Source organism: Bombina bombina, chromosome 7 (genome assembly GCF_027579735.1).
Source record: "Bombina bombina isolate aBomBom1 chromosome 7, aBomBom1.pri, whole genome shotgun sequence".
Lineage (NCBI taxonomy): Eukaryota > Metazoa > Chordata > Amphibia > Anura > Bombinatoridae > Bombina > Bombina bombina.
Window position 1 is genome coordinate 170134039 of NC_069505.1, and position 18305 is coordinate 170152343.

The 18305-nt window shown below is 38.6% G+C and overlaps 1 protein-coding gene across 3 annotated transcripts in view; it reads right to left on the bottom strand.

Moving 5' to 3' along the window:
• The window catches only part of WT1 (WT1 transcription factor), a 140716-nt gene that overhangs the window by 48609 nt on the left and 73802 nt on the right, over window positions 1–18305 (bottom strand). For all 3 annotated transcript variants that reach the window (XM_053688916.1, XM_053688915.1, XM_053688917.1), the window contains one exon: window positions 8952–9029. In XM_053688916.1, the coding sequence (XP_053544891.1) occupies window positions 8952–9029 (78 nt within the window). The remainder of the gene's footprint in view (window positions 1–8951; window positions 9030–18305) is intronic.

Sequence of the window (18305 nt, forward strand, 5' to 3'; positions counted from 1 at the left end):
TATATATATTCTGCTATTTAACTGCAATTTATCCTAATACAAAATTAACTGACAATATCAGAACTTGCATAGATGAGTTACTTGGTCAATCAGACGCAGATTTAAACAATATATGTATATAGGCTGTGAAATGCTAACTTGAGAAAAAAAAAAAAACACACTGCTTCTTTAAATCTATTAAATACAAATTAACTATGCATATAACTTATCTTACAAAACCTTGAATACGTTACCAAAGTAAAAAGCAGTCGATATCCGATATTCCTTGGTAGGAATTATTTTACCTCAGATCACCAATAAGTGTATATTGCAATCAATGAGAAGGGTAGATTAGCTTTGCTCAAGTAAAGTGGTATCTCACACCCAGCGGGAACCAGTTACAAGTTTTAGCTTCAGCAGAAAATCTGTGTTCAACAAACTCATGTTCAATTAATCCTGAGGTCTCATCTAACATATACAGTGTATAAAATATACATATATATATATATATATATATATATATATATATATATATATATGTACACATATGTAATATTCATCATAATATTCATATACTCTGACACCAGTCTAGGTCAATTAGCTGCTTGCCGTATAGCCTCACTTGTAAGTCATATTGTTGCATAGTGTTGTATGCATCTGTATGTTGCGTTGTCCAGCAGGAGTCTGTTACGTCCTGTATTATCAGGTCTGCGTGCGCTGGTGAGTTTTTCAGAGTTTGTAAGAATTTACATAGGCCCATCAGATCCTCGAACTTGCGGTCCATGTTGCTTTCGAAATCCCCCAGCTGGAGTCTTAAGAGTGCATAAAGTTCCTACATGTTGATATGAGTGAGCAAGTGAAACAGTCTCTATATAACTGGGAGACCCCAATTATCAAGGGGGGTTATGAAGTTCCTTCAAGTATGTGACCGCCCAAGGCCTCGATGATCTGGTTCAGAGTTCAAATCAGCTAATATATGTTTGATGGGCATATCCTCCGGCTTAGATACCATTAGTTTTATACATTTTCCTTAGATTTCTGCTAAGTTAGATGCTTGGAAGCTAATGAGAATGTTAGTTTAGCTGCGTTTAAGCCGGAGCTTCTTGAAAATGCGACTTAGCGCCATCTTAGCCAGGACACGCCCCCTACCTTTACTATTTTCTAATATCTAATTAATATGGCATCTTTTTTAACCCCTCCGTGCTTGCATCAAAGTGTTATCATTGTAACGAAGTTCTGAGGTAAACACTTGCTGTAAAAATGAAATCACACAATAGTCAATGCAATCACGTGATTGCAGGTCCATGGGATCTGCCAACACTACTAGGCATACACCTCAGTCCGATTCTTGATTGCACCAAAGGGGGAGGCCGCAGGATGCCACATAAGGTAAGACGTTTCATGGCGTCCTAATGACATTAAAACCTGGTGCTGTTAGGACAGCATGGAACATCCTAACAGTGTGAAAGGGTTAAACAAAATGATCTGCTATTTTTAAAGAGAACCTGATATTAAATGTCATATGTTGCTTTGATTGAGACATTTAAATCCCATATTGAAAGTCTCCAATGAGTGATCAGTGCTAAGAATTAATAAACATAGTGGCAAAATGTAACATTCATATATTATATAAAATGTAAATAACAGCTGAAACATTTAGCTAAATGTGAACAAAATGCTATAAAATTGTCATTTCACACAACAAATATCATAATGTCAAAACTCCATTTTACATTTGTTTAGAGAAAATGAGTAAAAATTTTAATTTTCAAGTGGTAGGAAATATCTGCCAATTCTTAGTTATTATCAATTAGGTAGACCACACTGAGAAATTTAAAAATAAAAGGCTGCATTTGTTTACAGTAGTGTCTGTTCCTAACAGGGGGTTTGATAACAAGTTTTTGCTTATTTGTCATACTGTCACATGCCTACAGTTATTTCTCTCTTGCATGTGTGTCTCACTGTGGGAGTGTGTGAGCGTATGTGAGAATGTGTGTGTGAGTGTGTTAGAGTGTGTGTGAGAGTGAGTGCGTGTTTGAGTGTGTGTATGTGTGTGTGTGAGAGTATGTGTGTGTGTGCTAGTTTGTTAGAGTGTGTGTGTGTGAGAGAGAGAGTATGTGTCTGTGTGAGTGTGTTAGTTTGTTAGAGTGTGTGTGAGAGTAAGCGTGTGTGAGTGTGTGTATATGTATGTGTGTGTGAGAGTGTGTGTGTGAGAGAGAGTATGTGTGTGTGTGAGGGTGTTAGTTTGTTAGAGTGTGTGTGTGTGTGTGTGTGAGAGAGAGAGAGAGTGTGTGTGTGTTAGTTTGTTAGAGTGTGTTTGAGTGTGTGTGAGAGAGAGAGAGAGAGAGAGAGAGTGTGTGTGTTTGTGTGTGTGTGAGGGTGTTAGTTTGTTAGAGTATGTGTGAGAGTGTGTGTGTGTGTGTGTGTGTGTAAGAGAGTATTTGTGTGTGAGTGTTAGTTTGTTAGAGTGTGTGTGTGTGTGTGTGTGAGAAAGTATGTGTGTGGGCACGTTACTTTGTTAGAGTGTGTGTGTGTGATAGAGAGTGTGAATATCTTTGTGCGAGTTGGTGTTTTTGTGCTATTATACATAGTGTGCTGTGCATGGAGCAAGAGTGCTTGTGTTTGGCCTGAACTAAAGATGGCAACCCTACATGTTGTTAACATGTTGTGCTCCATAACCACAATAATGCTATAATGGTTATGTGTTTATTTTGCCAATGCACAAATGCAATGTTACATTCATTAACTTTTTGGACTCCTGAATTTGAAAGTGAAAAATGGCCCCATAAATGTCTAACTTAGGATCAAGGATTTGGATTGTGGTCAGCCCAACAGGACTGGTGCATGTTAAAGGGACACTGAACCCAAATTTTTTCTTTTGTGATTCAGATAGAGCATGCAATTTTAAGCAACTTTCTAATATACTCCTATTATCAATTTTTCTTCGTTCACTTGCTATCTTTATTTGAAAAAAAGGCATCTAAGCTTCTTTTTGGTTCAGTTCTCTGGACAGCACTTTTTTATTAGTAGATGAATGTATCCACCAATCAGCAAGAACAACCTAGGTTGTTCACCAAAAATGGGCCGGCATCTAAACTTACATTCTTGCATTTCAAATAAAGATACCAAAAAAATGAAGAAAATTTGATAATAGGAGTAAATTAGAAAGTAGCTTAAAATTTCATGCTCTATCTGAATCATGAAAGAAAAGATTTGGGTTGAGTGTCCCTTTAAGTTTAGTCCCATTTTTCACTAAGCGAATATTGAAAAAGTGCTTCCGATAAACAATAAAAATGTGTGATTGTGAATTTGTCAATATTGCAAACAGCCCATCTGCAGCCGCTAACGTGCCGATAATTATTACAGGATAGATTGCGATATATCCCTATATGTTTAGGCCCCTGCAAAGTGGTTTAACACCTTTCATAAGGGCCTGAAACACACTGCAGATCCTGACCAGGACACAGCCACTGAGACAATTACAAGTGGCATATGCAGGTAGGTGTGTCCTGACTCCTGTACAGAAGTTGTATTGATCGGCAGCGACTGAGCAGCACTTTAGCTAAGTATTTAATTCCTTTAAATTTAAATGTCCCTTTCATGAAAATAGGAAGTGATTCTGAATGCTTTTGAATCTAAAAACAGCTTATCTTGCTGAATTAACACATTTAAAAAAAAAAAAAACATTGTTAAAAGTCATTAGAAAACCAGGGGAGTCACTAAATAAAATTTAAAGGGGCAATGTACTGTACAATTGTGTTCCCAATTAAGGGTTAGATTACAAGTGGTGCGCTATCGCTATGGCAATATCGTGCCCGCATTAACTTGCGCGCGTATTACAAGTTGAAAGTAAACCCGCACTACAGAGCACGATTGAAGACCTCTTGTAAAGGGATAGGGTTACATTAAAATAAAGTATTACAATCATATATACACTTTCTTATAAAAAAGGGCTGAAAGATATATGGTATATGATAAGGTGTTTTACTGGAAAGGGAAATAATGTGTATATACATGTCTAAATATGTTTATGGGTGCATATATATATATATATATATATATATATATATATATATATATAAGAAATTCAGGGCGCACAATTAAATATATAGTCTGTTAGAAAACCTGTTGTTCAAGTATTAATATACAGTACTGAAAATTGTATAGGTATTATATACACACCTATAATGTTGTTACTGTGATGTGAAATTGTATTCACAATATTACCAATCCAATTATGCACAGAATAAATAGAATTAAAATAATTCTCTATAGTAAGAGTCCAGAATTAATAAATTTCTACTGTGAAGATACTATTGAGATATCCCCAAATGGTTAAAGTGTCTACTTACTAGACCTTACCTCAATCGTATGAGGTAAGTAAGGGTGATCCAGGATAGCCTGAGTGTGGCCCAGCAAATGGTTCCTGCCGCCAGATCCTTATAGAAGAGATGTGCTGGCTTCAATGCTTCCTTTAGTATGGTATGGATCAGGAAACTATAATGTTGTTACTCAAATCGTATGAGGTAAGTAAGGGTGATCCAGGATAGCCTGAGTGTGGCCCAGCAAACAGGCCAGAGTCAGTAACAAAATCACAAGAAAATGGGCGTTTTATTGACGACATAATAATGATCTGGTCAGGGTCAGAGGAAACTTTGGAAATGTTTGTAACAAATCTGAATCACAACTTGAAGTTTATGAGTAAAACCAATCCTATTGAAATCGACTTTTTAGATCTAGTCTTTTTTCATGAAGGGAACAAAATACTGACAAAACTATATAAAAAATAAACAGATTGCAATGGCTATTTACAAGACAAGAGCAATCACAACTCAAAATGGATAAAAAAACATTCCATACGGGCAATACCAAAGAGTGCGTAGGAACTGCTCAAAACTAGAGGACTTCAACAAGGAAGCCCAGGAACTCACTAACAAGTTTTGAGTAAAGGAATATCTGGCAGAACTCCTGGCAGAAGCCCAAAATAAAAAAAGAAATTTAGATCAAGAGGCACTCCTAGGAAATAATAAACAGAAACAAAACGACAAAAAAAACATAACAAGAATAGGATCACTTTTATAACAACATTCAATGAAGGAGCAGGAGAAATTAAAAATATTCTGCAAAAACACTGGCATATTTTAAAAAAAGAATGACGGATCAGGGACCCTCTGTAGTATTCAAACAAAATAAAAATCTAAAAAGTATCTTGGCCCCAAGCAATCTAAATACAGCCAGCCCTAAAAAACAAAATTGGCTAGGGGAGAAGTCCAAGTGCTTTTTTAAATGCAACAGGCTGAATTGTGAAGCCTGTGCACATCACTACAGTTCAGCGAAACCCACCAAGACTTTTGCTTCTTCAGTTTTTGACCAATATTTCGAAATAAAAAGTCAGTGTAATTGCAAAACAGATTTTGTGGTCTATGTCCTTCAATGTAGCTTTAACTTGCGGTATGTAGGTAGAACCACACGCCCATACAAGAAACAGTTGGTTGAACATATAACCAATATCACACAACCTATCAGCACACTATAAAAAGTGTCATAATATGGATCCCACATTTTTAAAAGGGACAGTTTTGGAACATGATCTCCAAAACAAGAGGGGGCGTGACCGTATCCTTAAATTAAGGCAAAAGGAATCCTATTGGATTCACAACCTAGGTACACTAATTCCAAGGGGACTAAACAAAGATATAGATCTAGCAGCTTTCTTTACATAAGTCATATAATTATTAGAATAGACCAAAGACTTTCTAAAAAGTCTAATATCATCTATACCACCACCTTTGGATACGCTTTATATGTAAAAAGAACTAAAGCTATCAAAACTTTTTAACTAGCCAAATACACAGTAATAATATATCCATTTATTTTCACTTTTAGAATGGGTGAACTTCTAGTGTAATAACGTATAGTAATCTCTGGGGAATGTGCTTACATCCTCTCATAAGCATCGATTTGGGAGTCTAGGAATAGACCAGCACATAGGTGTGTGTGTGTGTGTGTGTCTATATATATATATATATATATATATATATATACACACACATATATAAAGAAAAATAATGTACCCTCATCCTAGGATGAACCTTACTACCAGGTTTCTGTACTTTTCCCTTTCCCCTCCCTGCTATTGTTGGTATTATTATTGTAATTATTGTTGTTATTTTTATTGCTGTTATTTTTATTGCTGTTATTTTTATTGCTGTTGTTTTTATTCAAACATATTCCCTGTAAATAAGGTTCCCTCTCTTATATACACAATTGAATGTTCATTAAATTTTTTATAAATTTGATATCGGTGTATTATAAGTTGGGGCAAAATATGAATACATGACGTATTAATCTCCCACATATAGCATAACGTATTTTAAATTTAAGTTTTTGTTTCCAATTTCAATAAAACACAGTATGGATATAGTTATACACTGTAGTATCCATAGTTTTAAAATATACACATTAATTATAACGCCAAATGAATCGAGAGACAAATCGTACTAAGTCTCTTTTTCAGTACTCTCATCTATTGATATGGAGGTCCAATTAGAAATGAACAACCCGCATAAGCAACCAATAATCCAAAAATAAGCTGTATGTTAGAGACACTCGCTTAGACTATACGAGTGTATATCAACTGTCAGAATCAACTGTTTTAAAATACGTCACACTACACGGATCTGGCGGCAGGAACCATTTGCTGGGCCACACTCAGGCTATCCTGGATCACCCTTACTTACCTCATGTGATTGAGGTAAGGTCTAGTAAGTAGACACTTTAACCATTTGGGGATATCTCAATAGTATCTTCACAGTAGAAATTTATGAATTCTGGACTCTTACTATAGAGAATTTTTTATTATTCTATTTATTGTGTGCATAATTGGATTGCTAATATTGTGAATACAATTTCTTATCACATCACAGTAACAACATTATAGGTGTGTATATGATACCTATACAATTTTCAGTACTGTATATTAATACTTGAATGACAGGTTTTCTAACAGACTATATATATTTAAGTATGCACAGCGCTCTCCCTGAATTTCTTCCATTTTAACATTCTCTAGCCTAGCATAGTGAAGTTGGGTACTACACTATACAAAGCCCTGGGATTAAGCTGCAGTTGCACTCTAAATTGAACTCTTCTGATTCATAGCACCTCAGAATTTCTTTCATAGTGCCCCATTACCACTTACTTTGTCTATATATATATATATATATATATATATATATATATATATATATATATATATATATATATGTATGTATAAAATGCAGGGAGGGTTCCAGCACACTTTTAATCCAATGTCAACAGCCGGGGTGCACTTCAAATCAAGAATATAGAAAAGTAGGCAAGGGGAAGGCACTCACCGTTTTAAAATGTAATTCTTTATTCACAGATAAACGTTTTCGGGGTTGCCCCCGTCCTCAGACCAAACGAACACATAAAACACTCACCTTTTTATAAAAGAACCCATCACCAAGTGATTGTTATCAGCTGTTCCCCCTGCACGTTCGGCAAGCGCAATTGCGCATGCGCAAACATACTACGGGCCCAGCAGAGGACAAACATAGTACACATCACAACCATCACCATGGCAGCTTAACCCTGCCGTGCAGTAACAACCCACGATTAAAATCAAACTGAGCACCAACATATTCTGACAGTCCTTACTGACAACCATACACCAAATAGCCACTAATGCATCGTGCTGATGGCACTTAATATGCATTAATATGGGCTCCGTAATATTATGCCATGGTGATGGTTGTGATGTGTACTATGTTTGTCCTCTGCTGGGCCCCGTAGTATGTTTGCGCATGCGCAATTGCGCTTGCCGAACGTGCAGGGGGAACAGCTGATAACAATCACTTGGTGATGGGTTCTTTTATAAAAAGGTGAGTGTTTTATGTGTTTGTTTGGTCTGAGGATGGGGGCAACCACGAAAATGTTTATCTGTGAATAAAGAATTACATTTTAAAACGGTGAGTGCCTTCCCCTTGCCTACTTTTCTATATATTTATATATATATACACACATACATATTATTGTTTTAAAAGATAGATAAAGCCTTTACTACCCATTCCGCAGCTTTGCACAACCAATATTGGTATATTGATATACTTTATAACTTCTAAATCTCTGCCTGTTTCTAAGCCCCTGTAGACCGCCTCTTATCTCATTTTATTAGCTTTTCACAGCAAGACAGTGCTAGTCCATGTGTCCCATATAGATAACATTTTGCTCACTCCTGTGGAGTTATGCAGGAACCAGAACTAATTGGCTAAAATGCAAGTTTGTAAAAAGCACAAAGATATGGGGGCAGTTTGCAGAGGCTTAGGGGCCGATTTAGCAATCTCTGTATCGGCCCCAATGCCTCTGTTTTCACGCGAGCCTTAACTCGTCCACTGCTTCAGAGGCTGCTGACATCAATCCGCCCGATCGAACACAATCGGGTTGACACCCCATGCTAGCGGCCGATTGGCTGCAATTCTGCAGGGGGCGGCATTGCACAAGCAGTTCACCAGAACTGCTTGTGCAATGTTAAAGGCCGACAGCGTATGCTGTCAGTATTTAGTGATGCAGGGTGGACATGATTCGCTATAGCGAATCATGTCCGCACGGGGTATGATGAATCTACCCCTTAGATTCAAGGTAATCAGAGAGGTAAAAAAAGTATATTAATATAACAATGTTGGTTATACAAACTGGGGAATGGGTAATAAAGTAATTATCTATCTTTTTAAATAATAACATTTTTAAATAGACTGTCCCTTTTAGAGTTTAGAACAAAAACTAAATTTGTTTCATAAATAATAAAGAGGTTCATAGCTGAGCAATTTGCTAAGAAAGATAAATATTTGCTTATGTTTATTACACTATCGTTTTATTTCTCTGACACAGATCATTTTGTTCAAAGAAATGCAAATAAAGCAAAATAGCTAAAAATAGCAACATAATCTTACCTCTTAAGAGAAGTTCCCAAATTCATCTGATTCCACGTCATGCATTCCAACTGCGAAGTCATTTGGTAAATATTGTCGCTGTTACAAAATATCTAGAATTAGTACTAATTGTGCACTGAGCATACAGATAACAGCCATGGTACAGAAACAAAAACTATGTAGCTTATTTCAGTTACCAACAATTCCGATTAAAATCCATAATGTTCTGAATAAATTTTATCCAGCCTAATGCCTATGGGCAGCAACACTGCCATCCTGTACTTTATTTAACTGAGTAATGTGTTTCTTTGCCGGCCCTGATTGGACATAGAGCATACAGGGCATTTGCCCAGTTGGCCAGGGCCAGTTGCCTTAGCTCTACCCAGCCACCAGCATTATTATTTGTGCATGATGTAGGGACAAACCTGCCCTGTCTCTTACTGCCTTGCTGTGTCTGTGAGCCAGTTACAGAGAAGCAAATCTTCTTGGGGATGCCTTTTGATGCCTGTGGGTGCCTGTCTTTGTATGATTGACTGTCTGTGGGTGTCTTCTGTGTGCAGGTGTTGAATGTCTGTGGATATCTTTGTGTGTTTCTTCTCTCTGAAGCTTATGTGTGATGACAAGTGCAAGTGCTCAGATGCCTGCTATTTTTAATGAATGTGACTACACAATCTAATAAGCAATAAGCGGTTATTCTTTCTTTAAATGTGAACTGTTTTGCTTTTTTTATTTTAAATTGGATTTTTTACTATTTTAATGTTTTTGTAAATCAAACTAGTACTTTAGTTCATTTTTGAGGTATGGTTAAATAACAAAAAGCGTGGGAAGTTGGCTGCTCTACCTTTAAAATGTCCGGGCCCATTTTTGGTCCCATTCCGTCCCTGTGTATATGCCATGGATTTTGGAGAGCTTTTAGTTGGACTGCATGTTATCCCAGCTGTTTATTTGCAGGACACGGTCGTGTGAAGGTAATCCCATGCTACTCCTCTACATGTGCACACATATCTACATATATATATATTATATAGTACAGTGCAAAAGTTTAAGCCAGATGTGAAAAAAGGCTTTAAAGTAAGAATACTTTTAAAATAGAAATGTTTTTATCTATTAAAAAAATGCAATTTGAGTAAAAGGAAGAAAAATCAAATCAATGTTTGGTGTTTGCCTTTGAAAACAGCATCAAATCTTTTATGTACACTTGCACAAATTCAGGGATTTTTTAGGCATATAATCAGGTACATGATTAAATATGTATGCCAAACAGGTACTAAAGATCAACATTGAATATGTAGGTTGAAATTTAATCAATAACTGAAACAGAAACAGCTGTGTAAGATGAATACAACTGGGTGAGGAACAGACAAACTCTGTTAACAAGGTGAAAATGCTTCAGACAGTTTAAAGTCAAAAGTCATACACCATGGCAAGAATGAGCAGAGCAACAACACACAAGGTAGTTATAGTGCATCAACACTGTCTCTCCCAGTCAAAAATTAAAAGGCAGACATGGGTTTCAAATGTGCTGTCCAAGCTCTTTTGAAAAAGCACAAAGAAATTGGCAACATTGAGGACCGTAGATGCAGTGGACACCCAAGGAAACTTAGGGAAGCAGATGAAAAGATATCATGCTTACTTCCCTTTACAATTGGAAGATGTCCAGCAGGGCCATCAGCTCAAAATTGTCAGTAACCAGTGGGACCTGTCATGTATTCACCGTTCATCGCCGTGTCGCCGCTGCTCCCGGATCTCTTCTGGTTCCTACGTCACGTTGCTAGGCAACGTGACGCATTCTCTGACAGCCCCTGTGACGTAACGGCCTCTCTCTGCCTTTAAATCTCGGCGGGAGATTTACTCGGGGCCCGTTTGTTCGCTTCTGCCGGACCCTACCTATGTGAGTTATATTTTTGGAGTCTGAACCTATCCCTCATGACCTTGTTTGGCCTATATCTCTTGCCTACTAATCTTTAGCTTATGAACCTGCTTAAGAGGACTTTATTTCTTGTTTGCTTTCAATCCTGCTTAAAAAGAAACGTATCCTCTGTTTGCTTGCTAATCCTGCTAATAAGGACATAACATTTGTTTGCTGACAATCCTGCTTCAAGGGACATTAACATTTGTTTGTGAACACCTGCTTAAAGGGACTTTATCTTTGCTTGCTTTAATCCTGCTAATAAGGACATAATCATTTGTTTGCTGACAATCCTGCTTAAAGGGACTTTAACATTTGTTTGCGGACACCTGCTTAAAGGGACTTTATCTTTGCTTGCTTTAATCCTGCTAATAAGGACATAATCATTTGTTTGCTGACAATCCTGCATAAAGGAACTTTAACTTTTGTTTTCTAACAACCTGCTTAAAGGAACATTATTTGTTTGTTACAAATCCTCAAGAAAGAAACATTATTATTTGTTCTCTGATAACCTGCTTAAAGGGACATTATTTTGGTTTGTGTCAATTTCCCTGAGAAAGGAACGCTATCTCCTGTAAATCAATTCTGTCCTCAAGAAGATATATTGAATTGCTATTTTTTTTTGAAAGTTCTTATATCCTGCTTATTTTGTTTCCTGAGTGGGTCACGTCCTGGATATTTCTCAGTGTGCCAGCGTGTGTTTTAATATCCACGCTAGCAGTTGGGTTAAATCCTGAACTGACTTAATCGGCTGACATTACAAACGGGCCATAAATGGACCCCACTGAATTATCCATGGCCGTGACTCACCAGGGACAATTATTGGGATCTCATGCTACCCACTTGCAATCCTTGGATACTAAGCTGGATCAAATCACTACATTATTACAGAGCTTGGTTGCTCCTATCCCTCCCAATCCTAATATTGAGGCATCTCCCCCTCCTATTCCCATCAACCAATCACAAGGACATTTGAGTCCTAGGATTCCTCTTCCAGATAAATATGATGGGAATCCTGAAGACTGTAGGGGATTTCTGAATCAATGTCGACTTCACTTTCGTAACAGTCCTACCCTTTTTGCTACTCCCTCATCTCGGATTACATTCCTTATTTCCTTAATGAAAGGAAGAGCTTTGGCCTGGGTATCACCTCTGTTAGAAAAAGATGATCTTATACTTCAGGATGTGGATGCTTTTCTTTCTGTTTTTTCCAATGTGTTTGACAAACCTGGAAGGACTTCCGCTGCTGAAGCTTCTCTATTAGACCTACGTCAGGGTGCTCAACCAGTGTCTCAATATGCCATTGAGTTCCGCACTCTTGCATCTGAAACTACTTGGAATCAGGGAGCTCTTAGAGCAGCTTTTCGCAAAGGACTTTCAGAGCGTCTCAAAGATGAATTGGTGTATCGGGAACTTCCAGACTCCCTAGAAGCCTTAATAAATCTTTGCATCAGTCTTGATTCTAGATATCGTGAACGCCAACAAGAAAGAGAAAGAAATCAGAGGTCCTCAACTCGAACTCCTTTTCGTCTGGCGCCTCGTTTTTCTAACCCGGTAACAACTGCCTCTCCTTCCCCTGATCAAGCTGAACCTATGGAAGTGGGAACCATAAAATTAACCGAAACTGAGCGTTTGAGAAGACGTTCTCTTGGCCTGTGTCTATACTGTGGCCTTAAAGGGCATTTATTAAGGGATTGTCCTACCAGGCCAGTAAAAGCCAGGGCTTAACTTCTGTCCAGGGAACTAAGTTAAGCCAAAAACAAGTTCATTCCCTCTATAATAAACTCTTTGTTCCTGTAACCCTTCAATTGGGCGATAACAAGATTCATACCCAAGCTCTTATTGATTCTGGTGCTGGAGGAGTGTTCATTGACTCCACTTTTGTATCTACTCACACTATTCCCTTAATAAGAAAGAAGTTTTCAGTTTCCATCTCTACTGTTAGTGGAGATCCTTTGGGTTCCGGACTCATCCAGTTTACTACTATACCCATACTTTTTTCTGTCGGAGTACTTCATTGTGAGAGGATATGTTTTGATGTGATTACTACTCCTCAATTTCCCATAATCCTGGGTCTTCCTTGGCTTCAGTTGCATAATCCTACCTTTTCTTGGACCCATGGTGAACTCACTTCCTGGGGATTATCTTGCCATACTAACTGTCTTCAACCACTTACTAAAATACCACTCACTATTTCTCTTACTACCGACTCTTCTGGTCCTCTACCTACGCAGTATCAAGATTTTGTCGATGTCTTTTCTAAAAAAGAAGCAGAACGTCTTCCTCCTCATCGTTCATTTGATTGCCCTATTGATCTTCTCCCTGGAGCTCCTTTTCCTCGAGGCAAAACTTATCCACTTTCTAGGCCTGAAAATGTAGCCTTGGAAGAATATATCAAAGATAATTTGGCCAGAGGATTCATTCGACCCTCCTCTTCTCCTGTAGGGGCTGGGTTCTTCTTTGTGGGAAAGAAGGATGGCGGACTGCGACCTTGTATCGATTACAGAGGGTTAAATCAAATTACCATCAAGAACAGTTATCCTTTACCCCTAATACCTGAATTATTCACATATCTTCAAGGTTCCACCATTTTTACCAAGCTCGATCTCCGTGGAGCATACAATCTTATCCGTATGCGCAAGGGTGATGAGTGGAAGACAGCCTTTAACACTCGATTTGGGCATTATGAGTATCTTGTCATGCCGTTTGGGCTGTGTAATGCCCCTGCTGTTTTTCAACACTTCGTGAATGAGATTTTTCGGGATTTCTTGAATATTTTTGTTATCATTTACCTTGACGATATATTAATTTTTTCTCAAAACTACCAAGATCATATACATCACGTCAGGAAAGTACTTCAACGTTTAAGAGATAACCATCTATTTGCCAAACTGGAGAAATGTTCTTTTCATCAAAGGTCCATTCCTTTTTTGGGATATGTAATCTCTGAATCAGGATTTGAAATGGATCCAACTAAACTCTCTGCCATTTTGGAGTGGCCTAAACCTGATTCTCTTAAAGCTCTGCAACGTTTCCTGGGATTTGCCAGTTATTACAGGAAATTCATCAAAGGTTTTGCTACTATAACGTCACCTCTTTCGTCTCTCACCAGGAAAGGACAAAACTGTAAAGATTGGCCTCCTGAAGCTGTTGAAGCTTTTGATTCTCTCAAAAAAGCTTTCTCTTCTGCACCTATCCTGCGTCACCCAAATCCGGATTTTCAATTTATTCTTGAAGTGGATGCTTCTTCAGTTGCTGCTGGGGCTGTTCTTTCCCAACGTATACCTGACACAGGAAAGATCCACCCTGTGGGATTCTTCTCCAAGAAATTTTCTCCTTCTGAATTAAATTATGATGTAGGTAATAAGGAGTTATTTGCTATTAAAATGGCACTGGATGAATGGAGGCATTGGTTGGAAGGCACTTCTTTGCCGTTTACTATACTCACAGATCATAAAAACCTTCTCTATCTTCAAACGGCCAAACGACTGAACTCCAGACAAGCACGTTGGTCTTTGTTCTTCTCACGTTTTCATTACAATCTGTCTTATATTCCCGGTTCTAAGAACATCAAGGCTGACGCCCTTTCCAGACAATTTCAAGATACTTCAACTCCTGAATCTGGTACCATACTTCAACCTCATAAAGTCTTAGCCCAGTTATCAACCTCGTGGTTACATGATTTACAATCTGCTCAAAAGGATCTTCCTTTGTCTTGCAAACCTCCTGATGGCCTACTCTTTGTTCCTAAACGTCTTCGTTCCAAGATTCTATATTGGGCTCACGACAGTCCTCTCTCTGGACATCCTGGCATCAGTAACACCGCTCGAAGGCTCAAGCAGCATGTCTGGTGGCCTACTCTGTCTCAAGATGTTACAGATTATGTCTCAGTATGTACACAGTGTGCCAGCAATAAGACTCCTCGTCAACTTCCCTCCGGTTTGCTTCAACCGTTACCCATTCCTCATCAGCCTTGGACCCATTTATCCATGGATTTTATTACCGATCTTCCTCTTTCAGCTGGAAACAACACTATCTGGGTGGTTGTTGACAGGTTCACTAAGACAGCTCACTTCATTCCTTTACCTGGTTTACCATCTGCCAAAAGACTTTCCGAACTTTTTCTCTTACACATTGTGAGATTACATGGCTTCCCTCTGAACATTGTTTCGGATAGAGGAGTACAATTTGTTTCTCGGTTTTGGAGATCACTCTGCAAACACTTTGGAACAACTATCTCTTTGTCTACTTCACATCATCCGGAGTCTAATGGCCAAACCGAAAGGGTTAACCAGTGCCTTGAAACTTATTTGAGGCATTATGTGGATCATCATCATTCTAATTGGACTGGTTACCTTCCACTAGCAGAATTGGCTCATAACACACGTTACAACTCCTCTCTTCGGACCTCTCCTTTTCATGCAGCCTATGGATTTCAACCCAGAACGTTTCCTCTACACACCTCTTCCACTGAAAATCCTGCTTCTGATCTATCCGCCAGGAGGTTAACTCGTCATTGGAAGAAGATACGCCTTCTTCTTTCCAAGGCTTCTGAACGTTATAAGTTCTATTCTGATCTTCGGCGACGGAGGGCTCCCAAATATCGGCCTGGCGATAAGGTTTGGGTTTCTTCACGTCATCTTCGCCTCAAACAGCCTTCCACCAAATTGGGACCACGATATGTGGGTCCTTTCCGAATACTGGGTCAAGTATGTCCTACTGCTTACCGAATTGCTCTGCCCAAGACCCTCAAAGCCCATCCGGTATTTCACGTATCTCTTTTGAAACCTGTATTATCTAATAGGTATTCTAAACCTCTGCTCAAACCTCCACCTCTTTTGATTCATGGCCAACCTGAATTTGAGGTCAGTCACATCCTGGATTCCAAACTTCGTGGTAAGAAACTGTATTATCTCATTCATTGGAAAGGTTATCCTGTTACAGAACGATCCTGGGAACCTGCCCGGCAGGTGCGTGCCCCTGCCTTAATTAAGGCCTTTCACAAGTTCCACCCTACTAGGCCTGGTCCTGTCCCCCGGAGGGGTCCTTGAGGGGGGGGTGATGTCATGTATTCACCGTTCATCGCCGTGTCGCCGCGGCTCCCGGATCTCTTCTGGTTCCTACGTCACGTTGCTAGGCAACGTGACGCATTCTCTGACAGCCCCTGTGACGTAACGGCCTCTCTCTGCCTTTAAATCTCGGCGGGAGATTTACTCGGGGCCCGTTTGTTCGCTTCTGCCGGACCCTACCTATGTGAGTTATATTTTTGGAGTCTGAACCTATCCCTCATGACCTTGTTTGGCCTATATCTCTTGCCTACTAATCTTTAGCTTATGAACCTGCTTAAGAGGACTTTATTTCTTGTTTGCTTTCAATCCTGCTTAAAAAGAAACGTATCCTCTGTTTGCTTGCTAATCCTGCTAATAAGGACATAACATTTGTTTGCTGACAATCCTGCTTCAAGGGACATTAACATTTGTTTGTGAACACCTGCTTAAAGGGACTTTATCTTTGCTTGCTTTAATCCTGCTAATAAGGACATAATCATTTGTTTGCTGACAATCCTGCTTAAAGGGACTTTAACATTTGTTTGCGGACACCTGCTTAAAGGGACTTTATCTTTGCTTGCTTTAATCCTGCTAATAAGGACATAATCATTTGTTTGCTGACAATCCTGCATAAAGGAACTTTAACTTTTGTTTTCTAACAACCTGCTTAAAGGAACATTATTTGTTTGTTACAAATCCTCAAGAAAGAAACATTATTATTTGTTCTCTGATAACCTGCTTAAAGGGACATTATTTTGGTTTGTGTCAATTTCCCTGAGAAAGGAACGCTATCTCCTGTAAATCAATTCTGTCCTCAAGAAGATATATTGAATTGCTATTTTTTTTGAAAGTTCTTATATCCTGCTTATTTTGTTTCCTGAGTGGGTCACGTCCTGGATATTTCTCAGTGTGCCAGCGTGTGTTTTAATATCCAGCAGTTGGGTTAAATCCTGAACTGACTTAATCGGCTGACAGGACCCTGGTACACCCATGTACTGTCTGGAGAAGTGGTCTTCCTGGAAGACCTAAAGCCAAAAAAAACATACTTCCGACGTGGAAACAAGCTCATGTGACTCACCTATGCACTAAATCATAGGAACTGTGGTGCAGAAAAATAGCAGCAGGTGTTTCTGACTGATGAAGTCAAAGTCTGAAATATTTGTCTGTAGCATGAGTCAGTTTGTTCACCGAAAGGCAGGAGAGCCATACAAGAATGAGTGTCTGCAGGCAACGGAGAAGACTGGTGGAGGTTCCTTGCAAGTTTGGGGCTAAATTTCTCTAAAATGAGTTGGGGATTCGGACAGAATGAATGGTCTCCTCAACGCTGAGAAGTACAGGGAGATACTTAACCATCATGCAATTCCATCAGGGAAGTATCTGATTGGCCCTTTTTTATTATGCAGCATAACAACAACCGCAAACATGTAGCCAAATTCATTAAGAACTATCTTCAGCATATAGAAGAACAAGGAGTCCTGGATGTGATGGTATAGCCCCCACAGAGCCCTGATCTCAACATCATTGAGTCTGTCTGGGATTATAGGAGGAGGAGGATTGCCTGATTTTTCAGGGCTGGACTGAACTTGTTAGGTGGGACCAGACTGATATACTTCAGAAAAGTTCTCCTTTGTGAAAAGCAAAATTTGGCAAAAAGAGGCTGCTTTCAGGTAGTAACTCGCCATAGAACAGGCTATTGAGCTCTTGTTCATGCCTGGCATAGCGCTTCTCTTTCTGTATTGATTATATGAAGAGACAAAAGTCTGCCTAAATCCACAGAAGAACTGGTCCAAGATATTTGGAACAACTTACTTGCCAATTTCCTTAAAAAACGGCATTTTTCACATATACCTAAAACACACACACAGTGCACATAGTACTGTATATATATATATATATTTCATTTGAAATTTGTTGGCATTAAAACATTTTTAAATTTGTTTATTTTCAGAGTGAATCCTTATTTTAATATGTTGAACAGTGATCTGCAGAGACAAATTCACATTTTTCTGCAGAAAAATATCTGTTTAATCCATTTCCCAAATTTCCCAAAATCTTTATTTTTATTCTTATATTGCTGTAACCAATACTTCCAAGAAACACTGAATAACATCTGTATAGTTGATAGTTGTTCTTTTTTAACTTAATTTTGAGGCTTTGTGATGTTTCCTGATTCAGTTATGTCTTTGTGCACATAAAGCATTTTATATGCTTAAATTAGCATCTTCACTTGGGGAATGTGTGAGCTAAATTACTGGAATTTAAAGTCTGAAGATGTCAGCACATATTGCCCAGATGATTCAAAGAACTGTCCAAGGAGACAAATCTCCAAGCCACATATTTTTTCCAAAGTCAAGCTGTAAAGCCATCTTTTACAACTGATTCACATATCTCAAGTCAGTTCAAGTTGAATCAAACTAA